The following is a 25,672-nucleotide window of genomic DNA, read 5'->3' as shown; positions in this document are numbered from 1 at the left end:
GTTCATCGAGTGACGAGCACATAAAAGGTTTTTGATATAGTATAATAAAATCACCATTGATTTCACTTTTACAGTCTTCTATGTGCTCATATTGAGTCTGGTAAGACCATAACATTTATTCAAACCTCACACACTTGAACTTGAATCAAGAATAAGCTCGAGCAAGAGAGTCACATCTATACCTTACACCGTCTTTTGCCTTGATTTTGTTGGTTTTATTTATTTGACAAATCTTCATTTTCTTTATTTAGATTTGCAGAGAAGGCAGAGAATTTACATTTCATAGATAAAAAACTCTGTTTGTGTCTTTTTGGGATAACAAGTATGTGAGGAATCACATTGAATTGGACGCTGGATTGAATTGGTTGAATTGTCTAGTGCTTGATTGTCAGTTTCAAACTTTGGAGGAATTGACAATTGGACCAAGCCTAATCTCATGTGGCCTCCTCTAGCTTTTCCACTGGAGAACTACTTACGACAAATCTCATAGATTTTTAGTTATTCTACTTCATAGATACAAATTAACAATAATAAGTTTCAAATTATTAATTAAACAATATCATATCAATAAAAAATCATTTGGATTTTACAATTGTCTGCAACTATGGAGAAGAATTACAACAAAGTCTGTGTGATTTGTGTGGTAACTAGTTCTACAATGTGAAAGCCATTATAGGCCACATGAAATCACACTTGGTCAAATTACTAATTCCTCCAAAGCTTGAAACAAACAATCAAGCAATAGACAATCCAACCGATTTAACCCAACATCCAATTCAATATGATTCCTCACATACTTGTCATCCCAAAAATAAACAAACACGTAATTTCTTATCTATTAATCACAACTTCTCTACCTTATCTGCAAACTCAAAAAAAGAAAACGAATTTGTGTCCTGCCCAAAACCAACCCGACGCTATTCCTGTAATAGGATCTTCGGTACACAAATTAAAAGGTCTAAATTTCATTGCAAAATTATTGTAGTAGTCGAGAAAAAATCCCTACCATAACAATCTTATCCAAACATATGAAACAAATACTCTTCAAATTAGTAAAGTTATGTCTATGTTACAAAGGCCCAAGAAAAAAGAGATCAAGACACAAAAAATAAATAAAATCAACAAAATGAAAGGTAAAGACTATGAAAGTCAGCCTTTGTAACATAGACACATGCTCAGTTTAATTAAGAAATATAAACCTCAAAATCAAGTGGAATAATTAATGATTAAAATTTTCAAAGAAAAATCTTCAAATTGTTTCACTAATAATAACCAGGATATAATATAAATGCAAAAAACTATACATGAAGTATATATAGACAAAGATACGATAAATTAATTAAAATATGAAGTATACATGAAAAACATGTCTAAATTTGTGTTTCATTTGGTTAAATCTTATGTCTAAATGGAAAAACACGTCAAAGTTTATTTTTAATTGGTTGCTTATTGGTTTCTCTCATAGTCAAATAGGAAAACACGTTAAGCTTGTGTCCTATTGGTTGGCTTAAGTTTTTTTTTTTTTTTAACGGCAGGTTGGCTTAAGTCTAAAATGGAAAATACGTCAAATCTTGTTCTTCATTGGCCATGTCATTTGTCAAAATAGGAAAATATGTAAAAAATTGTTTTTCATTGGATACCTCATGCTCAAATATAAGAAATTATAAAATTTGGATTTTTTTTTTGGTAGAAGGGTATATATTTATTATTATTCTATATATTTATAAATGAATTTCATTTTAAAAAAATATAGAACAATCATATTGACCGGATGACTGAACTCATTAATGCTGACCGAAGACCATTGACCGAAAAATGATACTCGGAAAAAATGACATTGTATTGAATTAAGACCCATTAATATTAACTGAAGATCGATTGACTGAAAAATCATATTGAGTAAAAATTCATTATTATTGAATGAAGACCCATACTATCATTTAAGAAAATTATAAATAAATAATATTTTTTTCTTAAGTCACTTTTTTTTTGGTCATTTGGTATTCAAAAACCACCATCTACATTGATATATCAATATAACTATGAACAAAATAACATGTATTTTATTTTTCACTAGTGGCCAGATAGGGCGCATTTCACGCCTGTCTGTGTCTGTTATGTAAATTTATGTAAAAAAAACAAAAAAAAAACATGTCTTATGTTATGATGAGTTTGTTAATAAAAGTATGCCTTATGTTATGATGAATTTATCCATAAAGTAGACACAAGCTTTTGACGTGTTTTTTCATTGGATTTAATTTAAATACACCAACGGTGTAATAAAATAATTTTACACCGTCAATCAATACCAACCATGTTTTCCGCCACATCACCTCACTTTCTTGATATGACATGACAAAATAGTGATTGTTTATTGGACGACCGTGTAAAACTATTTTACACCGTCAGTACATATCAATTAAACTCTTTTTCATTTGGCCAAGAGAGAAATTTTTCAATATTTTCTTAAATCCAAATTTAAGAATTTGTTACATTTGGACATGAGGTAGTCAACATAGAAAAATCTTTAACATATTTTCCTATTTTGACAAATGAGATAATCAACGGAGAACAAGATTTGACGTGTTTTACCTTTTGACCATAACGCAACCAATAGGACACAAGTTTTAATGTATTTTTCCTATTTTGCCAAGAGAGAAACCAATGAGAAATATATTTTACGTGTTTTTCCATTTAGACATAAGGTGTAACCAATGAGACACAAATTTTGACATGTTTTCCTTTATTGTACCAGGTGTCTCTTATAAAAGGGTTTAACCCTAACATCAAATCTCAATAAACAATGATGTAGGCTCAAAGAGATTGAAGTTGATGAGGAGGTTGAGTAAATTAGTGTAAACCTCCATCATCATCATCATCATCATCATCATCATCTAGTACGATTTTATATGCCTCTATACTTCATCTTTTAATTCAGTTAATTCAATGTTGTATATTTTTAATACATTAATTTGTAAAATTGTTGCATATATATGTTTTCTATGTTGAAGAATCTGATTTGTTCTTAACATTTATATTAGATTTGTTTGATTAGTGATATTTTTTTTTTTTTTAAAGATTTATCTTCAAATTGTTAATTGTTGCATCAATTATTCCACTGGATTGCATTGAGTTTTATATATCTTAATTAAATTTGAACTTTTGTAGGCAGATTACAATATTATTCCTCTGATGCATTAATTTAATTGAATTCATTTATACTTTCCCATAAAATTCTCAATAAATATCTAGGTTTCTATTATATATTTTTTAAGTTATGATATTGTTCTAGATTATTTCATAGCAAAAATGAGGTGGTTTATTACGCACATTTTCATCATATTTGAATATAATGATTACATGTATGCTAGAATTTAGTGATTTTACTCGGAAGTTTTGAAATGTATTTTTAAGGTTATATAAATTCACTTTGTAATAATATGTAAACCACCTAACATTTTTAATATTGTGATTCACAGGTAAATGATACAAGTTAGAAGAGAAATGCTAATTTCTTTGAGACATATCCGTTGTCTTGAATTTGTGGTTCGTTATATTACTATTTAGTAATAATACAGGTACTCATTATAAATATTATGCAAATATAAAACTTTTAGAACTGAAGAGCACTCTCAGTGTAAGTTCCTTGTCTTATAGGTTTTTTATTTTATATTTTTAAGTCTTATAGGTTAGTTAGTTGTAATTGTAAAAAAAAATTAGTGGTTCATTTTATGCCATTAATTAGGAAGTTTTCAATATGTTTATAATTAATACTGGATCTAATCTTATCTTAATCTTAATTATGCTAGATCTAAATTTTGTGAATTAATACTAAACCTAAATCACATATACACGTGTATAGTAATTATAATGGTAAATCGTACTTTGAATGATCGCATAATTCATTGTTTTTGGAGAAGATGTTGACTTTAGAGTGTGGGAGTTGATGTCTTCTTTATGATGTATTTGTCATGTAGTGTATTATGACCTAATGAGATGGTCAAAATATATAACCAAAGGTAGAGGGAGAGATCTCTCGATGGACTAACAAAACAATTGATCCAACCTATTACGGGTCACTAGTAGAGGGATGGTAAAATTGTTTGGTTAGTCCGTTGAGAGGTCCCTCCACTACTGATGGTTATATATTTTGAACATCACATCATTTCATAATACACTACACACAAACACATCAAGAAGAGGGCAACAACTCTCGCACTCTAAAGTCAGCTACTTCTCCGAAGTCAGTGAATTCTTCAAACATGCAAGGTACGATTTACTACGATGTTCGTGGTTCGGTTTAGATTGATTTTGTGTTAAGAGTTCATCCGACCTACAGTTAAAACTACAAGCAATTCAGTTCAGTTTTGGATGACCACTTAAAAAAATCCGATCCAATCCAATTCAATTTTGTGTGTTTTAATTTGAAATGATTTTTGGATATCCAAAAACCGATCCAAATTAAACCGCACAAAATTCGATTGGATTAGATATGATTTTTTAAGTAGTCATCCAAAATGGAACTTAACCACTTGTAATTTTAACTTTAGATCGGATGAATTTTTGACACAAAATCGATCCAAACTAAACTGCGAACTGCGAGAATCCCTACTACTTGTGGTCATATATCGTTGTATGTTAATTTTATATCACTTGCTAATTAATATTGATACATAAATCAACATTAATGTTATGACTATTATTTGTTCTATAGAAAATTTAAATAATTGACTAAAGTTTACACATCAAACAAAACATGCCGCACGAGAATACGTGTTTTGTTTGATGTGTAACTTTAGTCAATTAGTCAAATTTTCTTTACTCTTTTTTATGGACTAATGTTTATCTTCACTCTACGTGGTCATTTACTTTATATTGTATATGTCTAATATTAATTTTTCCCCAAAACATAGTCGGGGATGATAACTAATTAGAGTTGACGTGAAATGAATCACGGAAGAAGACGTATCTGATGAATGAATGATTCAATCCCCTCTCATCCACACGAGTTCCTCTATGAATGCCTACACAAATCTTAACGTGGGTCCATCACTGCACACTCTTAAGGTCTATTTCGATAAACAACTTATTCAAACGCTTATGGAATACAAAATTATTATAACGAATACGAATTTTATAAAATCTACCGTTGGATTGAAAGTTTATATCATAAAGATCATCCATAAATTTTTTAAAAAAAATTAAAAATTATTTGATATGTTATTGAGACTCATCAAGATTAACGGTATTCAATTAAAATTCATAAACCGTTAATTTTGATGGGTCACAATAACATATCAAATAATTTTCGATTTTTTTAAAAAAAATTATGGACGATCTATATGATATAAACTTTCAATCCAACGGTGGATTTTGTAAAATTCGTATTCCTTATAATAATACGAGCAACTTGTGCATGGTGCACAATTTGTGCTACTTGTGCACATTAGAAGTAGCCACTATATATATATATATATTATCAAGATTTGCCAGCATGAAATCTTAAACCGTTCTTGCATTTGAATTTTTTTTTTTTTTTTTCATTTGTTGCTTATTTAACGAATTTGATTCGCTAATTAACCAACAAACAAAGATATATTTAAAATTGACATGGCACGCACACGGGATGTACCAAAAAAGAAACTCATTATTTTTTTCTCTTCGTATAGTAGTAGTGTTAACTTGCAAGGCTTTTTTGTATTAGAAATATATACCCATAAAATTAATAAACAGACTCCCCAAACTTGATTGTTATAAACTTATGAGACAAAGCTAGATTAACAAATGTTAAATAGGTAGTTGTGGTTTTCGAGTTTGTTTGAAGTTTCATATTGTTTAAGTTTTCGGACTGTTGAGTGTATAAATATACGAGCACAATCTCACACTATGAGCTCGCTTTTGAAATTGAGATTCAAAGATATTTAACATGGTATCATAGCTTGTTTGGAGTTGAGATCAAATTATATTTAACAACAAATAGTGTAAAATAATTAACATTCAATTAATTTGAATTTCACCAATAAAATCCAGAACTTATAATTAGAAATCCTAGTACCATCCACTTAATGTCTAATAATGCAGTGTCATTCATAACAATAACAACTACATAATAAATCCTAATAATTAATTAACTCCAATATTTGGATTGTTGTTAAACATGCCTTAATTATCTCAGTATCTATTTCAATCTGAGAATATATATAACAGATATTTGTTTTCTTATCAGTCTATTATGATAACAGCAGGAGCAGAATTTCTTCTTGGCCTACCCTTCATTCCTTTAACCACCATTGTTTCTGCAGCTACTGCTTCTGTTTTCTTGAGGCACACACTTTGAGGGGAAGCATTGTTTCTTGGTCTATCCTTTATTCCTCTGGCCACCATTGTTGCTGCAGCTTCTGCTTCTTTTTTTATGACAAATACTCTCTCAGGAGTAACATATTTTGGTCTATCCTTCATTCCCTTGGCTCCCATTGTTGATGTTGCAGCTTCTGCTTCTTTTTTCACGACGAATACTCTCTCAGGAGAAACATATTTTGGTCTATCCTTCGTTCCTTTGGCCGCCATTGTTTCTGTTGCAGCTTCTGCTTCTTTTTCCGGGACGAATACTCTCACAGGAGAAACATATTTTGGTATATCCTTCATTCCTCTGGCCGCCATTGTTGATGTTGCAGATTCTGCTTCTTTTTTCATGACGAATACTCTCTCAGGAGAAACATATTTTGGTCTATCTTTCATTCCCTTGGCCGCCATTGTTGATGTTGTAGATTCTGCTTCTTTTTTCATGACGAATACTCTCTCAGGAGAAACATATTTTGGTCTATCTTTCATTCCCTTGGCCGCCATTGTTGATGTTGCAGATTCTGCTTCTTTTTTCATGACGAATACTCTCTCAGGAGAAACATATTTTGGTCTATCTTTCATTCCCTTGGCCGCCATTGTTGATGTTGCAGATTCTGCTTCTTTTTTCATGACGAATACTCTCTCAGGAGAAACATATTTTGGCCTATTCATCATTCCTTTGGCCACCATTGTCGCTCTTGCAGCTTCTGCTTCTTTTTTCGCGACACATACACATACTCTCTCAGGAGAGGCATTTTTTCTTGGGCTATCTTTCATTCCTTTGGCCACTGTTGTTGCCGCAGCTTCTGCTTCTTTTTTCTTGACACATACTCTCTCAGGAAAATCATTTGTTCTTGGTCTATCCTCCATTCCTTTGGCCGCCATTGTTGCTGCAGCTTCTGCTTCTGCTCCCTTTTCCTTGAAGCATCTCTCAGGAGGAGGAGGAGCATTTTTTCTTGGTCTACCCCTCTTTCTCTTCACCACCATTGGTGCTACAGCTTCTTCTTTTTCTTCCTTGACGCATAAACTATCACCAGCAGGGGTTTTTTGTTGGCTACTCCCCGTTGTCTCGGGTACAATTGGAGCTGCAACTTCTGGTTCTTTCTGGACGCATGGTCTCTCTAATCCATTCTTACAAAAAATTTGAACCCGGAACCTGTTCTCTTCCTTATATGTGAAAAGCAAGAGCTCTTCATTTAACACCGAGTTGTCTTTCAGAAATTTTTGCCAACCAATATTTTGCAGATATATGTCATTTTCTTTCTTCAAAATACTCATTTGCCATTTCTCACCAGAAGAGCCTATCAGAAAAATCAAAGCATTGTTCCACAACTCTTCACCCAAATTCATAACAATCTTCTTTGGGACTTTCTGCAGATTATGACAAAAAATCATGGTAGCAAGAAGTAATGTTTACAATAAAATAAAAACACATGTATCTGTGCATATGAACCCTGATTCCTTGCGGTCAATGACTGCACACGGCAGTCAGGGGATCCATGATAGTCCGATCTTAATCAAATGGTTTAAAATATAAACAAATTTGGATTTTCTTTAGAAACTAAAATTACTGAGTTTGAGATCTGGACTAGGATGGATCTCATGACTGCGTGAATGCAGGGAATCCAGGTTCGTATGTATATGTATAACCTAAAAGCTATTGTTAGAATTCCCAATTTGTCCCTAATAGGCAGTTCGGTTGGTAAGTTAAGAGATATCAAAGGAGTTTTAAGCAGAACGTCCGAGATATAAACTCCGAAAACTAACATATATAACAACTATCTTGTACCTATAAAAATAAATCTCACTTTTCATACTTATAAAATAAAAAAACACATGTATAATGTATATGAACCTCGATTCCTTGCAGTCAATGACTGCACACGGCAGTCAGGGGATCCATGATAGTCCGATTTCAATCAAATGGTTTAAAATATAAACAAATTTGGATTTTCTTTAGAAACTAAAATTACTGAGTTTGAGATCTGGACTATGATGGATCTCATGACTGAACAACTATCTTACTAACCTATAAAAACAAATCTCACTTAATTTTCATACTTATAGTTTAGTTGCCATCATAATCCAAAGAAGATAATAAATTGTAGTAATGCATGAGATGATGTGGGAGAAAGTTTGAACAAATTAAAGTAGAAATGAATTACCATGGAGTTGGTGTTGAAGCCTTCTTTAATGATAGCAAAGAAAGATGGCTTGTCTTGTTGATCATGATCCATCTGTTTTTGTAAGGGAAAATATAATTAAACTTGATTAACAAGAAGAGCACAAAAAGTGCCAAAGTTTTGAATTACAAACAGAAACTTAACCAAAAGACCATAAAAACAGAACAGAATGCGCTATCTCAGATGAATGGAAAAAAGACCAGATCTAAGATGCATTTTACAGCAAAAATGCAAAACCTATAGATAGTTTGAAAGTAAAACAAGGAAGGAAGGAAGGAAGATAGAAAAACCTTGAAAATTAAGCTGAAACTTGAGATTTGGTTTCAGGTTCAGAGCAAGAAGAGATAGAGAGCATTTGAAAAGCTTAGTGATTAAGTAGTATGTGATGAATGATGATAGTGTTGGTTATCAATCTGTGTCATTAGCCAGAAAAGTAACAGTATTGTGGATGGATGCTGAATTACTTAAAATGGTAAGTAGTAGAAATAATTAAGAAATTGAACTGAGTGCTTAAAATGGAAAAGCATTATTAATCTTACTGCCACTACTACTACTGCCCAAAGTAATTGTCATGGGAACCAATGTCGTATGTAGATGCATGGAAATAGGATTGTGTGGAGTCATGAAACATGCATGTGAAAAACTACTAGCCATGCACAAAAATAGTACTAATTCTCCTATGACTCATCATATCGATTTAGATATCATGGGGTAATTGCACTAAGCAGTAATAAATCTTGGTAGTTTAATCTCAAAATCAATGGCTAAGATTGTTTTTTTTGAAAATGCTTAACATGTTTTTGAGGATCCTGTTTAGCTTGACCATTTTTTATTAACTCCCAAATTTTGAGAAAGCATACATGATAATCTAGAATTCAACTCCAAATTAATAATTATATAATCTGGCTAAAAATTATTTCTATTAAACTCAAATTCTTTTAAACGATTCATTCTAAAAAGAAATCATTAATCATTTTTTTTAGGTAGTCTAGTGACTAGAAATATCATCCTTATGGATTAGTAGGATATCTGAGGTTCAAACTCCGAATTCTATATATAAAATGTGATGTATCAACTAACTAAGCTAAATTTCCATTTAAATTTAATTACTTGATCAACTAATTTTTAATCCAATTACGTGAGACGCAATGAGATGTGGAAAATATAGTCAAAGGGGAAAATTGAAGCCAGCTGGTCATTCCATTTTGAGAATTTCTACCGTACTGCTAGAAAAGTAAAGAGTTAAGGGCATGTATGGATTCATTTTGTGAAAGTCAAAAGTGATTGTGAAGACTTAAAATTGACAGTATATTTTAGAACTTTTTATTCTATCATTGATTTCGGCATTAGAATTTTCTAATTTTTTTTACGCAAGAATTTATTCTATTGATTGCGTCTAAACATAATTTGTGGACAAATTTTTTATTCATTGGCTCATTTTAAAAAGTTTACTTTTGTTTATATATAAGACTGAAAGGATTAATCAAAAAATAAAATTGAAAGGAGTAATTTTTTTTATTATTGATCTATATATTTATAACGTGCCACTGTATCGGTACTTATTAAGATACATTTAAAAAAAAATGAGTTAATATTAGTTGTTAGTTTTTTGTCCAGTAGTTCAAGGCTAGAAATCATGATTTTTAACTTTTGCGTCTAAACATAATTTGTGTCCAAGAGTTTATTCTAATTTAAAATCATGATTTTTAACTTTTGCGTCTAAACATAATTTTTAGACAAATTTTTTGTTCAATGGCTCATTTTACCTCGTATCATCTTATTCGGTAATCTAATAAGAATGCATTTAACATATGGGACCACTATATAAACTCTTCAAAAAAAAACATGGGACCTCTATAAAATGGTCAAAGAGTATACCTTTACTATTTTTAGTAAAAAACTGAATTTAATAATAATAATAATAATAATAATAATAATAATAAATGGATAGCATATATAACATTTTATTATATTTATTACTAGTATTTACTAAAAGTATTAAGGTATACTTTTAAATCATGTCCATATTAGATGCCACATATAATAGTTTAGTAAAAAAAAAATAATAATAATTTTTATCATAATACGAACGCATAAAATTCCAACATCTTCTTAACTGATCAATTCTGGTTTTCACCCGATAATTTGCATTACTCGTCAATAAACAAATTTTTGTTGTTGTTAACAATCTGGTAAAAAAACAAATTCAATAAATGTTTCTTTGCCACCATCATTCTTGAATTAGTTGACACCATCATTCCTTGTGCTGGAATCATAAACAAACCAAACCTCACCGTTAGATCTCTTCAACATTCTTGAGATATAAAATTCGATTATTTCAACTTTAAGGTATGGGAATCGGTTCCTTGATTCTTAAGTTACCATTATTTTTTGTTTTTATTTGAATTTATAATGCATCTTCACATTCTTCTTGTTTGATTTATCATATTATATTATCCTGGATTTATGTGCCGCACGTATATCCTTATTCAAAAATTACAAATTTTAATCTTAATTAATTAATAACAAATTTTGATACCACTTTGTTTTCATCACCACCTTAAAATATTGTTTTTTCTATGTTGACCCAAAAAAAAAAAATAGTTATATTCATCCTTTTGTTATTTTGTTCAGAGATTGATCACCCAATTGAAGAAAATGAGGATGGATGAAGAAATTTTCTTGGCCATGTTGTTCAAGATAAGGAAAACATGTTTGGTGAAAGAGTTGATTGTCATTGCTATGGTGGCTATGTTTGTTGCAGATGCAATTGATACAAATGATGTTTATAGTCCATGTCAAGATGCTAAAGTTCAGACTAGAGACGGTTTTACCTTTGGCATTGCGTTTTCGAGCAAACAAGCTTTCACACCGGATAATGGTCCACAGCTTTCGCCTTGTGACTCTCGCCTTAACCTTGCAGGCAAAGGAGCACAGCTTGCTATGTTTAGGCCAAAGGTGGACGAAATCTCCCTACTTACCGTTAACAGCAGCTCCATAGACCTGGTATTGAGTTCTATCTCTTCACGATTTTAAGTCGAGCTTACTGTATATAGGAGATGTTCTTAATTTACAAGTCTTTGTGTCTATTTAGATTGACTTATTCAACCTTTTTCATTGGCATAAATATTTGTGAGAATGTATCGAGGAGGTTATGATACTACTTATAACTTGTTCATAAGTTGTTTTCAACTTATTTTCGTAAACTCTTCATTATACTTTTGGTTGTTTGTTCTCCACTAACTTAGGGGTTTTATCAGGCCAGAGCTGGTGGATATATGGTTGCATTTGCTGGACAGAAATATGCAGCAAGATCACTACCAGTTATGTTTGCCGACGAAAGTTACATAATTATCAGTTTCACTTTGGTAATAACTTGACATGGTCAATTTTTTGCTTTTGTAAGAATATAATTTCATTTAGGAATGTAATTTTGAATTTGGATGTTGGTTGGTTAACAGGTTCTTGAATTTCAAGAAGGAACCCTTCAAAACTTGTTTTGGAAAAGTTTCGGCTGTGATTCATGTTCCGGTGGAAGCGTTTGCCTGAATAAGCAAGACTGTGCAGTGCCAAACACACAATGTCAAAAGAACGGTACCGCTGCCTGCAACATTGGCATACAGCTGACATTCTCAGGGACTGACAAGAATCTCGATGCTCTAAATTCTTGGTATGAAGTGAAAAATCTACGGCAGTACTCCCTCACCGGTCTATACACAGATCTCCGTGATTCTATTATACGAGACTAGAAATTTTTTAGTTTCCATATTTCCAGCTTATATGCATAAGAGACTGTCCCATTTAGCTCTTCTTTGAATTCAAAATCCCCAACAACTTGGCTATTTCTATTTACTCTAAGGTTGTTGATTGCGGTTTTCTGCTTAACAAGAGATGCAATTATTTTGAACTGAGCAAAATGTAGACAGTAGACACACAATGACAAAGGCATAAAAATGAACGTCGTAATTGACAATTCGCCATTTAATTTAAAAGGCTGTAAAGATATTCAAATTCTGCAATATATCACTCTGTTAGTTCAGTATAACCGCAAAACCACGATGAATAATCTAATGATGAGTTTCTTATACATTTTTCCTGTAAGTTTCCTGTCAGAATATTTCACTTTTATTTTCATGTGATCATCAAACTGACGATTAAAGTAACTCTTTTAGCTGCATATCGTTGTGAGACAAATCTTGTTGATCCCTTAATCATTAATCTGGTTATGCGCAACAGCTAGATCCCTCAAAACAAGTTATTTACCTTCAGAATCATTAGGCTCAAATATAACATTGAAGCTAAATTTTTTTCCTGCTCTGAATGATTTTTTTAGTTCTTGTTCCGTTTGAACAGTGCTAACTTTCTTGTCCTTGGCATCCAAGTTTTCCTGGAATTGAGAAATCAAATGTGGAAATAAGTTTATCTATAACCATGACAGCAGCCACATAGGGAGGAAAAAAAATCACTTGCCCTTTTTGCATAATCAGCCATTGTACAATTGAGTATTTCTTGTATTGCAAACTTAGTGACACGTTCTTCCCCAAGCATCTCTAAAAGAAAGTCTGGTGGGATCTGCATGGATTTTCTAACCAAGTTATCTTCAACGAAGAATAAAACATATATGATCATGATCTACGGATGTGATGTCGCATTCATGCAATGGATGACTTAATACTAACATTTTAACTATAGTGATGTTACAAACAATATTACAGAAGAATGAGTGAATAATTTATGGATCAAAAGAATACTAAAAAATAATTCATCAAATATAAAAACTTCATTGAGAATTGCGCACCTTTGATGATTTTCCTGGAGCAGTTCACACATTGCAAAGCATGTAAAAAGTAATTAAGTTAAAATCCATGAACTTGAATTTCGTATGCTGATGATATTTTGAACTATGATGAACAGAAGAATGAATCACAAGTAAAATAACATCAACAACAAGAAATAAATATCAATTTAAATAGGTGGCACCTCTCGATGTAATTGTCAAGTATAAACGAAAGTCTAGTTTCCTTTCATTTACCAGCATAGCGGCATTTTCATCATTGGGCTGCATATTTGGTATCAGAGATAATTGAGACTCAAGATGAGACTCAAGAAGAGGGCCAATTGGATGCAGGTCGAGGACCAAGATTTAACAGAGAAATCCTACATGCTTGAGACTCACGGAGAGGGCCTTTGTTGATCAAGAAAATATATGATGCAAATGTGACGGTCACATTCGGCCAAAAGTCGATACTTTGTAACGACGGTATAAGCAGCTGAATGTAGCTTATATAGTAATTTATTTTATTTCACACAAAAATGGTTGTAACTTTTTATTGTGTCTAGAATGTGGTTGGTAATTCCTTGTGTTCGTCCAACTCTTGAGGATAAGGGTTTTTAAATGTGGGAGGAATTTTGCAGCAAATGCCAAGCTCATGTGTGTTCATGGCGTGTATTGCAATACATGAATCGTAACAGGACATATGAATGTAGTAACAGGACATGAAAGTAAAAAATGTGATAACCACTAGATATGTTCAGTGTTGTATTGTCAATTGTGGATTATGGAAAATAAGGGTTTGTTTAAATTCAGCTATGCTAAAGTGTTATAGCGCCACTATAGCTACTAATTTACAACACTTTATACTAAATAGCATATTGCAGAATAATTGCAATTTGTTCAAATTCTGCTATGCTATAGCGCCGCTATAACCGCCATTTGACAACACTGGTTATGTGTATGAAATTGAATGGTATAAATCTTTATCAATAGTGAAGCTTTTTACCTCCTTTTTGCATGCGAAATCCAGGAACCGGTGGGGCAGTACGACCTAAGTTTATGAGGATCTTGTCAAATACCTTCTGTGTTTGATCACCAGTCAACTCCACTCTTAGCTGAAATTTAAATCAAGAGATCACAAAGTCAAGCTCCAAAACAGCAGGGACCAGAAAATGCATACATAAAATTAATATGAAGCTCTTCACACAAATATTTTCCATGATAAAAGGAGGAGGCTAAAGGGAAAAGAACAAGGCTTATTATAGCAATATATTTGGGCACAATTTGTTTATATTTGAAGCTGCAGGTTGCATGGTTATAGTGATGACATTAGCTTCGAGTCTAATCTGATCGGATAGACAAAAGCTATGAAGCATGGACACGGACACGGACACCGGACACAACACGGACACGTCGACACCGATAATAATTTAAGAAAATGACATAATTCAGTGTAATCATAAGTGTTAGTGTAATCTAATCTGACATGGAAGCCGATTAATCAAGCATGACAGAACAGAAAATTTGTACATTGGAATTAATTTTTGATGCATGCTGACTCACTCACTTGTATCTTATTTTCATCTCCTGGTTCTTCAACTACAGTGACATCCGTTAACAAGGCTGAAACATCATTTGAATGTATAGTTGATGCTTCTAAACCTACAAAGCAATAACATAATAAGATTAGTTTAGAAATAGTAAACCTCAAAAGAGAAAATGGGTAGGAAAAATAACCTGAATTAGAAGCTGAAATTGGGGTATTGATATGTCTAAGTCTTGTTTCAGTGGGAGTAGAGAAAATATCTAAGCTGCAATAAAAAAAAAAAAAAAAAAAAGTAAAATATGATTCTGAAACATGAAGCAAGGAGTAGTAAAATAAATATGTGAAGTAATTGGGTACCTACCTTGTTCTGTTGGAGAAGAAGGATAGAGAAAAAGTGTGTCTTCTTGATTTAGCAATTGGAGTTGTGAATGAAGTAACTCTGACTCCGTGTGTAATGGAAGTGGAGGCAAACATCATCATCATCATCATCATGTTTATGTATTGTGTTTGAAATTTGGATTGATACTTACACACACACTACACTAATACTATTCTGTGACTGATGCCTCTTTTTTGGTTTGTACGGATGTTCCTCCCTTATCCTTTCCTCTTTTGCGGTTTTGACATAACAGAGTGGCCAACAATACATGACATGAATCGCTTACAATTTTTTTTCTTTTTCTTTTCTTAATTGCACTTTTAATCTCGCTATTTTACATGCTGATGTGACATTATCCACGTGACAAAAAACAAGTACATGTTGGCAAATGTATTATTTTTAATAAAAAAATATAAGCATTTTCCATGCTAAAAAAAACGTTGATGTGTATATTGTTTTTATCACGTGAATATTGCCGCATCGGTGTTTTCGTGCCAAACTGGTTAAAAAATGCTTATGTGAATATTGTTCATTGCCATGTGGATCCTGCCACATGTTTTGTGCTAGTCGGTTAAAAAATGTGGTGGGGGAACAAAACTGCAAAAAATATTAAAATAAAAGGGCAAGAATGACTCTTTCATTTCAATCATATAAGTTTTAAGAAAACTTGATCAAGGATAAAATAATATAAATAAGAGGTTTAGGTATGAGAATTTATAAAAAAATCTTTTATAACTTATAAGTCAATTAGTTCACAAAAGAAAAAATACCCCTAAAAAAACATAAATGTCTTTGAGAAAAAAACAATTTTAAAAATGACACAATAACTTTGTAACTTCAAAAGAATTCAAGCAACCGTAATTTTTGAATCTCTACATGATAAAAAATAAAAGGTACAATGGTGCCAATAGAAATTAAACCTAAAACCACACGCGTAGTACTCAATTATCAAAAAGAAAAACACGCGTGGTACTCAAACTGATCACTGTTAGACTAAACCTAGTAACTTAATATCTCAAGTAATTGATTATACTTTCCAAAATTCAATTAAAAATATTACTTCGACTATCTATAAAAATAAATGTTAGAATAAAAATATATAATTTTTTTTGTCAATAAGTATCTTCTAAATATCATTTTTTAAAAATAATTTTTAATAATAATTAATTAAAAATATCAAATTTTTTATAATTTTTAATAATAAATATTAATAGTCCAAACTTATTTGCGATAGTATAATTTTGTCGAGAGGCATGTTAGTAAAACTCAAGGAAACTGAAACCCAACTCTCTCTTTTTCTCTCTTCACAACCGAACCCAACTCCATAACCAAAAGCATTGTTCGTGGAATTCAAGAAATTGGGAGTTTTCATCAACAACCTAGTTAATCTTTGAAGTTCATCTCACATTAATTCAGGTGAGTTCTTATTTAACTCTTGATCATAGATTACGATTTTGGAATGTAGATGAAAGGACTAGATAGATGGAGTATATATATATATATATATATATATAGATTGATTGAGACAATAAGTAGAAGAGTTACCTATACTAACTTTTAATGGATCTTTAATTAGTTGGGGAGTTAGGGTTTTAGAGGTTGATAAATTGTTTAATATTCACCTTAATTCATAATATATATATATATAACACTTACTCTGTCGAAAACACGAGGCGGGAGTGCGTGGAAGCATGAATTGACCTAGCGACGTGAACCTTGGGTGAGGTGCACTAGCGAGCGACTTCCTTCCCCAAAACAAAAAAAAAAAAAAGAATGCCGCTATCATTATCATGCGCGAAGCTAAGCTTGATAGGAGCCCGAGCTAAGAGAATAGAGCAAACAAACTCGATGTCACAAAACCAGGGATAAATGCTTAGAATGGATTACAGAAAATTGTAATTTTGCATTGTTTAGTTCAGTACTGCTTTTTTTTGCTTTGAACATATAGTTGCTGGGAAATCTGCAATTTTCTGATCAGCTTAATATTTGTATGTGATAGGCAGGATATTATGGCGGAAAATCAAAGGGGACCAGGAAGGCCGCGTAAGAATCAAAGAAGGAACCAAAGGGAGGATCCGGGAGGGAGTCAAGGGGTCAATGAGAATGAAAATCCTCCGATACAACAAGAAGAAGAAGAACAACAACAACAACAAGTTATGATGCAGATGATGCAACAGTTTATGCAACAGGCTCAACAATTCATGCAGCAGCAACAGCAAGGAGTACATCCTCCTCCAGAAGAAGAAGAAATTGGGAATAGAGTCTTTCGTGAATTTTATAAGATGAAACCACCGCTTTATGAAGGGAGTTTCAATTGTTTGGAAGCTCATGGTTGGTTAAAGGAGATGGAAAAAGTCTTCAAGGTGATTCGGTGTACAGAAGAAGAGAAAGTGATGTGTGCTTCTCGTATGCTTAACGGCGCAGCAAAAACCTGGTGGAAAGGAGCTCTAGCATACATGACTGCTTCTCACATTCCAGTGGATTGGGAGCACTTTCAGGCGGAATTTCTTAAGAAGTATTCTCTAGATAGGTTTAGGTTCCAGAAAGAGCAGGAGTTTTTCCAAATTAAGCAGGGGACTATGTCGGTATCAGAATTTATTGCAAAGTTCGAAGAGATGGCCCAGTTCTCCCGTCATTCCGTGTATTCCCCAGATGAGGGCATTGAGGGGTGGATGATTAATCGATTCATGTTTGGTCTGAAAGACGATATTGGCCACATTGTGTCTCTGCAGAGTCACAACAGTTTTGCAGAACTAGTACAACAATGTTATATTGCGGAAGCAAGTCTAAATAAGATTCATAACGAAAGGGAGCAAGCATGGTAGAAATAGAAAGTTTCAGGTAAGCAGCCAAACTACATGAAGAAGGAGTAGCCCTTATTGAGAAATAAAGGAGCGAATGAAGCAGAAACCACAATGTCAGCTAGAGTGTACGGTTTGGATGCTAAGAAGTCGAAGGGGAACAATGATCTCATTACCGGTATGTGCTATATATTTAAATCAAGAACTTCGTTTTTTGTTTATAGTAAAACATCACATTATTTCATTTCCTCAAAATGAGTTAAAAGGCTTAATTTAGAAGTAGACCCTTTACCTACTCCAATGGTAGTAACTGCTGCAACTGACGGTAGAATAGAGACCGCGTGGGTATGTGAAACTTGTCCCATTACAGTTTCAGATTGAACCTTTTTAGTGGACTTGATTTGTGTACATTTGAAGAGTATGGATGTCATATTAGGTATGGATTGGCTCTCTGCCAATTCGGTATATGTTGGATGCAAAAAGAAAATTGTTTTCATACCACCCGGAAACATGGCAGAAGGAGAAGTCATATCTGCATTACTCGATAATTCTCATCGGATGGTTTCTGTATTTTGTATTAGTTTCTATGGATTGTATTAATCCCTACGATGTAGTATCTTGCACTTATTTAAGTCATGTACTTGAACTAATCTTTGATTGGTGATTGTTATTGTTATTGTTATTATAGACATATGGTTTAGGGTGTTACGTAGTGATTTGCCATAATATAAGTAATTGAATAGACACGACACGGCCGAGCCATCCCATCCCGGCAGAGCTCCGCTCCGCGCCGCGCCGCTCCACTGGGATCCCACTGGGATTGCCCGGGATTGACTACCATGTCGACACCGACACGTGTTGGATAACGAGAGAATATAGCTTCAACGTGGTTCTTATTACTATTCTTGATAGAAGTTGTTAAAAAGAGGAAAGTTGAGAAAAGTAAATTGGATTTATATTGATAACAAGAGAATATAAATTAAATTAAGGAATCATGAGGCTTATGTAGCCGATGAAAAGAACAACTAGCTAGTATAATTAACTAGTATAACTAACTGTTATAACTAAGTTTTATATCTAATAGTTGTCATCAACTACATTGCAGACAACTATAGAAGAAAGTAAGGGGTCAGATGCTCCACTAATATCAGCACCTTTACTTATTACATTGAGTAGATAATCGACAGCTCTCTCAGTAATAAACTCGCCGGGGATCAATACTGCCTGGAGGGAATGGACATATAAGCTCCCCCGAAACCTTACCAATGCTCTCCTTCACCGTTACTTTTTTTTACTTGCAAAAAATGCATCTCTAGGGGTCAAACTCATGATTATATCATCAAAGGGTGCATGATCAGTAAACAACCTGTCTTTAGGTTGCTGCACAGTAGAACTTGTTGCAGCTAAATACTTCACTCCCGATATAAGCCTTTGGACATGGTCTCTACAAGTTCCAAGGTTAAGTGCATAAGTGATAGATTTATTCCCAACAAGTTCGCGGACAATTCCGAAATCCCTGCATAAGACTTCATTTGCTTTGTAACCTGAAATACCAAGCTCCCAAAAACCTATAGTAAGCCTCAATGGATCAAATGCAGGAAAGTTCGGAAAGCTGGAATTATCAAGCACTGAGATTCCAGGGATTTGCTTTAGCAAGCACTTTGCTATATTGGCTAATGCAATCGCTTGGTCGAATAAAATATCAGGGCTTTCACTAAGTTGAGCTCTAGAAGCATCTAGGGATGCCAAAAGCAGGTAACTAGGACTTGTGCTTTGGAGAGTGTGGAGACACCTAGATATTTTTTCCTTGTCTACAATGTCACCTGACATGTGCAGCATAGATGATTGAGTGAAAGAGCAAAGAACCTTGTGAGTAGACTGTACAATGAGATCAGCCCCTTGCTGAAGGGCTGAGCTAGGCAGTTTAGAATGAAATCCTAGGTGTGCACCATGAGCTTCATCAACGATCAAAGGAATTTTCCGAGAATGACACAACTCAGAAATATCGCTCAAGTTACTGCAAACACCATGATAAGTAGGTGAAGTGATGAAAACTGCTGCAGCTTTTTTCCCTTCAAATTCTAGTTCCTGGATAGCGTTCAATACCTGCAACACCAGCCACAGTAAAAAAAAAAAAACAAGAGAAAGCAAGCATCGTTAGTAAGGGTTGCCAGAAGAGTCGAGTCTAAAGAGAATTTCTGATATCAATATTGAGGACAAGTGAAAAATCATGTAATCAGGAAAAAACTCATCTTGTGTTAGAGATATAAATTCTATTTAGATTACTTTTGAATGAATACGATAATTATGTAATATATAATGCTAAGTTAGCATGCAAATCTATTTTATCACCGATTTTTCACAAGTATAGCAACAATGTGATTGTGTATAATATCTGAATTACTTGTAATGGAGTGACGCCAGCAGCGATGTCCCAATCATTTTTATAGTCAGGAAATATGCACTTAGGCACTGCACCAGATAACGCCAAGGCAGATATAGCCGATAAATGACAATTCCTCGGAAGAATCAGAAATTCTCCCGGTGAACAGGTTGCCATTATTGCTGCCTGGACCCCACAAGTAGTACCGTTGACAAGAAACCATGTCTCTGATGATCCAACAGTTTAGCTGCTTCTTTTTGTGCTTCTAATATGGGTCCTTGGGGACAAAAGAGGTTATCAAGTTCCGGAATGCTGGACAAATCATGAGCGTACGGTCTTATTCCAATGAGTCGAGTCAATGAAGCAGGAGCGGCATGGCCTCTGTTATGTCCTGGAAAGTGAAAACTGGCAGCATTTTCTTCAGCTGAAGCTTTCAGTGCACTGACTAGAGGAGGTTGGCTTCTCTTCTGATGCTCTGGTGAATTGCTGCACAAAACGAGGTTGTTTGTGATTGATGCAGTGTTCACCGTCCCATTGCTCTCATCTGGCCCATATTCTTGAACTGCAGTGCTTTGTTCCTGTAAAATAATTTAAAGAACTGTTACTTCCTGACAAATTTCAGTGCATTGAAGGAGCAATGCTATCACACTACCAAACACATGCTAAGAAGCATATGGCTTCCGTTAGAAATTAGAATAGAAGTAATACATAGTATATGAAATATAAGTTTAGAAAAGGCAAAACACCCCTTGCTTAAAGGTGAAAGTTGGAGATCATACTATACCAAGATCATACAACTTAAATGACTTGGATCTACTATACAAAATAGAGGAGAAATAGAGGGAGATGCAAACCATCAGATTCAAGTTAGTCACTGAAATGGAGGAGGGTTTCGGTTCTCCGGTGTTTTAAGTGATACAAATGTAGCACTTACGGTATCTTGAAGAAAACAAATTGCATGGAAAACGCGTTCCGAATTTTTTGATCAAGGGCAAAAATGGAATTTCCAGGAGTGTGGTGAGAAAGTGGGTAGTGGGATGAAAAATTTTCCTCATAATACCATTAATTGATATGTCCTTTTGATAATTCATATGGATCATTTTTAGTGTAATCCAAGTATCTTCTACGCACAACTGTGAAGATTAGTTTCTAGAGTTTTGTGGGGTCTAAATGGTGGAAAGTGTATTGTTAAAGGAGGTTTATTGTACAACTATTTGGTACCGAAACTCATTTTCCTTCTTTCTTTGCTCTCACGTCGTCAGAATGTGATTTGTGTATTGTTGTTTGTTCAATTACTGTTCACCGTACATATGAAGTAGGGATTTCAAATCGAGACTTACTTTTGCCACCCTACTGATTCTGAGGCGCGCCCTACAAATTACCAATATACCGTCGTCCACTACTTAAGTAGCGGATGTTATAAAAATCTTGGTAGGATATTTTTTCCTTAAAATTTCTCATTTTTGAAATACTAGTTATTCAATTTTATCAAATGTTTGAGATTTATGAATACCCGTGTAAATTGTGAGTTGTGACTACAAAGAATCTAATTGCATAATTTTATTTATTAAATTTGTTTATAGTTCCATTTTTATCTTTTTACATAAACCAAATCCTATCATAAAATATTCACTACATCATCATCAGTCGCTTACCACTTAGCATGGAAATATCCTATTGAGTTTGCACGCTCCCAGTTGGTCTGGTCTGTCCATTCCGGTCATTATGATCCCGATCCCGTCGACTATTAACAAGAGATTGAGGACGATCAGTTCCTCAATTTGTCAATAGTTAGTCGGCAACCATAATGATGGTGCAAATCACCCTATCCGAATGTTTATATCGTTCACTATTCACTTGTACTCAAAGTCAATTAAATATGTAAATAATAAAAGATTTATTATTGATTTAAAAAGATTTTGTTTTAAAAAATAAAATTTAAATATTTTTAATTAAATAAATAAATTTCAAATAAGGTCTCATTTTAAAATTTATGGGTGAATTCTAAGGTGAGGTGAAGGCTCTGTTAAGTCCCTCACTGGTGCGCGCTTTAAACACTACTTAACATTTTTGAAAAAGCTTAAATGCACTTTTGACCCCTTAAGTTCTACAATTGTTTGATTTTGGCCCCTAAGTTTTTAATTGTGCAATTTTAACCCGATAAGTTTCACAATTATTAGATGTTAGCTCCCCCAAGTTTACCACATTTTGCGTTTGATAGCCCCTATTAATTTTTTTAACAAAAAATGGCTATGTGGCATTTTAAAAAAATGTTTTAAAATTTAAAAACATTTATAAAATAAAAATATTTGTTTTAGAAAATGTATGAATTTATTTTAATAATTATTGTTTTAAAAAACACGGTTTATAAAATTTTAAAAATAATTTTTAAAAATACTCCCTCCGTCCCGATTTATAAGAGAAAAAAAAACACACTTATTAAGAAATGCATTTAATATTCTAAAATCTATCAAAAACATAATTTTGTTTCCAAAAGTACCCCTATTAACTTATTCCATAAAAAAGCAAAATCATTTAATATCCTACTCCTAATTTCTAAGTACCCCTAATAATTAATTGTTTTGGAAAATATAACAAGGGGTATTTTTGGAACTATAAAATTAAATTGGTCAAATTTGAGTATTTTCCCTTATAATTTGGGACAAAAAAAATGGTCTTTTTCCCCTTATAAATCGGGACGGAGGGAGTAGTTCATAAAAAAATTTGTAAACTATTTTTTAGGGAGCCCCTAATATGGACCTCATATTAAAGGACCATGGGTGGAACTCAATAAATTACTTGCTATAGCCGGTGATTTGCCAATTTTGTGGGGTCCACTGATATTTTGTGTATTCCTCGTTCTATGCTCTCTTTCTGGTCCTAAAACTGCTCAATAAACATAGCAATGTTGGCTCAAACACAAGATCTATCCCTCACAAACTCTTTCTCAAGAATCTTAAGCTACTGCATATGATGTTTTCGAGCTACATAAATAGCTACTTTCAAGTTTACAGATCTCATCAATTTAAAAGCCTATGGACAATGACTTTTTTCCTCATTCAAGCAATATATTTATATGGTTTTTCCAATAGTCGTAACAATCTCAAACAAGAAGACAATAAATTAGTTAGTTGATTACATGCCCAACACATCTCTTTCTTGAAAAAAAATAACCTCATACTTGTGTTGGTACCAAGTACCAACTATTATGGAAGCTTCAAAGTTTAATTTTGGTTTAATTAGTAAAATTATCCCTTAAAAATATTTTTGGTTTTTGATCCCTTAAAGAAAAAAAATGTCTGAATAGGTCCCTTAAAGAAAAAAAAAGGTTTGAATAGATCCCTTAAAGACATATCCGTTAATCAGTTTGATCCCTAAAAAAATGTCTGAATAGGACCAAACTAATTAACGGAGATGTCTCTAAGGGACCTATTCGGACCTTTTTTTTCTTTAAGGGACCTATTGAGACCTTTTTTTCTTTAAGGGACCAATGTGAAACCAAAAATATCTTTAATGGACCATTTTACTAATTAAACCTTTGATTTTTGTTTCAATGGTACAAAATTGCAAATGAAAGTGGGGTAAAGAGAAGGAGGTTTATGGGTTTGTTACTGGCTCACTAAGCAACGGAAACTAACCAAATGAAACCAAACCTTGAAAGTAACCATTTCAATTGCAGAACGAGTTTTCAACGGTCCCACAATATTGGTATCACTTGAAAGTAACTTAATGAGGTCCACCAATGGTCTTTTAAATTGAGGTCCATATTAGGGGCTTCCATTTTTTTATAGCAAAATTATTTTATAAACTACATATAACAGAAAAACTTATTTTATAAGTTATTTAAAAAAAAAATTCTTTTATTTTAATTTTTTAATATTTTAAAACATCTTTATTTTTAATTTATAGCCATACTAATATATAAATGCAAATGTTAGTACAAGATGTGTGATTTTTCTCGATGAGTATTTTCTAAATATCAACCTTTTATAATATTTAATAATATATAATTAAAAATATTAGTAGTCAAAATTATATATTAGTTATTAATATTAGTGCATGCATAGATCTACACGAAGAGGAGGGTGAATTTCTTAATGCTTGGAATTCTTTGCTTGTTGAGCATAAAGTCTCGGAACGTTCGTGGTTGCATACAATTTTTCAATTCAAGGAAAAATGGGCATGGACTTATGTTAGGAAAACATTCACCGTAGGTATGAGATCTACTCAATTAAGTGAAAGCTTTAATGCTGATTTAAAAAACCATTTGAAGTCAGATTTAAATTTGGTACAATTTTTTACACACTTCAAAAGGGCTGTCAATTGTAAACGAAACAATGAGGCAGAAGCTGAGTATGATTCAAAACATAAGCTGCCTAAATTAAAAATGAAAAAGGCTTATATGCTCATACAAGCCGGAGATGTTTACACTCCAAGAATTTTTAAGGAATTCCAAGAGGAATATGAAGAATATCAAAACACTTGCATAAAGGAATTGGAAGGAGGTTTGTATGCTGTCACAAATTATGATAATCCAAAGGAAATGATAGTAATGGGAAATCCTATGGAGCAAAAAGTATCTTGTGATTGTCGTAAATTTGAGACGCACTGTATCTTATGCAGTCATGCTTTGAAAGTTTTAGACATTATGAATATTAAGCTAATTCCTGAACACTATATATTAAAGCGGTGGACAAGAGATGCAAGGTTGGGAAGTAATCTAGATTGGAAAGGGCAGCATGTTGAATTAGACGTAAAAGCTCATTTCATGAAGCGATACAATGAGTTGTGTCCTCGAATGATTAAATTGACCAACAAAGCTTCGAGAACTCATGAAGCTTACACTTTTTTTTCCAAAGTTTGTGAAGAGGCAGATAAAATAATTGATGATATGTTGGCCAAAAAGAATGTGGATGGAGAATCAAGTGGAATGGTTAATGTATCCATATCAATTGCAAATGATGAAATTGACACCATTGGCATGGCAAAAGGCATTAAGAAGAGGCAAGAAAAACCATGTGGTAAAAGAAAAAGAGAGCAATCTTGGATTGACAAATTAGCTGGCAAGACAAAGAAATGCTAAAAAAAAAAAAAACAAGGAGAGCTCTCATGAAAATTTAGTGCAATCGTCTCCGGTAATTTATTCATCTTTTCGTTACCATGAGTTATCAATGTGTTAATTTTTTTTATTAAGAACAGGGAGAGCTCTCATGAAAATTTGGCATATATTATGTCTTTTATTTAATTTATCTTTTGTTATATTA

The 25,672-nt window shown here is 33.0% G+C and overlaps 4 protein-coding genes and 2 pseudogenes across 7 annotated transcripts; 3 read left to right on the top strand and 3 right to left on the bottom strand.

Moving 5' to 3' along the window:
* Positions 1–6,005: 6,005 nt before the first annotated feature.
* LOC123919002 lies at positions 6,006–9,079 on the bottom strand. The gene is made up of 3 exons (XM_045971223.1): positions 8,816–9,079; positions 8,508–8,579; positions 6,006–7,713 (listed from the first exon to the last, which is right to left on the bottom strand). Exons 2-3 carry the CDS (start codon positions 8,577–8,579, stop codon positions 6,223–6,225), a joined length of 1,563 nt encoding a protein of 520 aa, XP_045827179.1. The 5' UTR covers positions 8,816–9,079; the 3' UTR covers positions 6,006–6,222.
* A 1,915-nt stretch (positions 9,080–10,994) lies between these two features.
* LOC123919006 lies at positions 10,995–12,475 on the top strand. The gene is made up of 3 exons (XM_045971228.1): positions 10,995–11,531; positions 11,786–11,893; positions 11,987–12,475. The coding sequence occupies exons 1-3, from the start codon at positions 11,184–11,186 to the stop codon at positions 12,272–12,274; spliced, it is 744 nt and encodes a 247-aa protein (XP_045827184.1). The 5' UTR covers positions 10,995–11,183; the 3' UTR covers positions 12,275–12,475.
* On the bottom strand, positions 12,474–15,480 carry LOC123919008. Its single transcript, XM_045971229.1, has 7 exons — positions 15,207–15,480; positions 15,037–15,110; positions 14,867–14,961; positions 14,306–14,414; positions 13,324–13,337; positions 12,996–13,097; positions 12,474–12,912 (listed from the first exon to the last, which is right to left on the bottom strand). Exons 1-7 carry the CDS (start codon positions 15,335–15,337, stop codon positions 12,781–12,783), a joined length of 657 nt encoding a protein of 218 aa, XP_045827185.1. The 5' UTR covers positions 15,338–15,480; the 3' UTR covers positions 12,474–12,780.
* A 976-nt stretch (positions 15,481–16,456) lies between these two features.
* LOC123917438 lies at positions 16,457–20,163 on the top strand. 4 transcript variants are annotated; one of them, XR_006812466.1, is made up of 3 exons: positions 16,457–16,640; positions 17,224–18,203; positions 19,131–20,163. XR_006812466.1 is itself a non-coding variant. In XM_045969142.1 (2 exons), the coding sequence occupies exon 2, from the start codon at positions 17,234–17,236 to the stop codon at positions 18,047–18,049; it is 816 nt and encodes a 271-aa protein (XP_045825098.1). In that variant the 5' UTR covers positions 16,457–16,640; positions 17,224–17,233; the 3' UTR covers positions 18,050–18,707. The 4 variants fall into 4 exon arrangements, 2 of the variants coding, with proteins under 2 accessions (XP_045825098.1, XP_045825097.1); XR_006812465.1 differs by lacking the exon at positions 16,457–16,640 and adding an exon at positions 16,754–17,119 and having other exon boundaries at positions 19,131–19,254; XM_045969142.1 differs by lacking the exon at positions 19,131–20,163 and having other exon boundaries at positions 17,224–18,707.
* On the bottom strand, positions 18,802–21,371 carry LOC123917436 (annotated as a pseudogene).
* A 2,962-nt stretch (positions 21,372–24,333) lies between these two features.
* Positions 24,334–25,521, top strand: LOC123914746 (annotated as a pseudogene).
* The last annotated feature ends 151 nt before the right edge of the window (positions 25,522–25,672 follow it).

This window comes from Trifolium pratense, linkage group LG3, assembly GCF_020283565.1.
Source record: "Trifolium pratense cultivar HEN17-A07 linkage group LG3, ARS_RC_1.1, whole genome shotgun sequence".
Classification (NCBI taxonomy): domain Eukaryota; kingdom Viridiplantae; phylum Streptophyta; class Magnoliopsida; order Fabales; family Fabaceae; genus Trifolium; species Trifolium pratense.
This window is presented reverse-complemented; position numbering and strand designations above follow the sequence as displayed.

Bases quoted from the DNA above. Each gene is read 5' to 3' on its own strand.
- LOC123919002 (XM_045971223.1), bottom strand. From the start codon at position 8,579: ATGGATCATGATCAACAAGACAAGCCATCTTTCTTTGCTATCATTAAA. The intron at 7,714-8,507 runs GTAATTCATTTC...CATAATCTGCAG, and splicing joins GCTTCAACACCAACTCCATG to AAAGTCCCAAAGAAGATTGT.
- LOC123919006 (XM_045971228.1), top strand. From the start codon at position 11,184: ATGAGGATGGATGAAGAAATTTTCTTGGCCATGTTGTTCAAGATAAGG. The intron at 11,532-11,785 runs GTATTGAGTTCT...GGGTTTTATCAG, and splicing joins ACAGCAGCTCCATAGACCTG to GCCAGAGCTGGTGGATATAT. The intron at 11,894-11,986 runs GTAATAACTTGA...GTTGGTTAACAG, and splicing joins TAATTATCAGTTTCACTTTG to GTTCTTGAATTTCAAGAAGG.
- LOC123919008 (XM_045971229.1), bottom strand. From the start codon at position 15,337: ATGATGATGATGATGATGATGTTTGCCTCCACTTCCATTACACACGGA. The intron at 15,111-15,206 runs GTAGGTACCCAA...TTTTTATTGCAG, and splicing joins TTCTTCTCCAACAGAACAAG to CTTAGATATTTTCTCTACTC. The intron at 12,913-12,995 runs GCAAGTGATTTT...TCTCAATTCCAG, and splicing joins TGGCTGATTATGCAAAAAGG to GAAAACTTGGATGCCAAGGA.
- LOC123917438 (XM_045969141.1), top strand. From the start codon at position 17,094: ATGCTTAGAATGGATTACAGAAAATT. The intron at 17,120-17,223 runs GTAATTTTGCAT...TGTATGTGATAG, and splicing joins AGAATGGATTACAGAAAATT to GCAGGATATTATGGCGGAAA.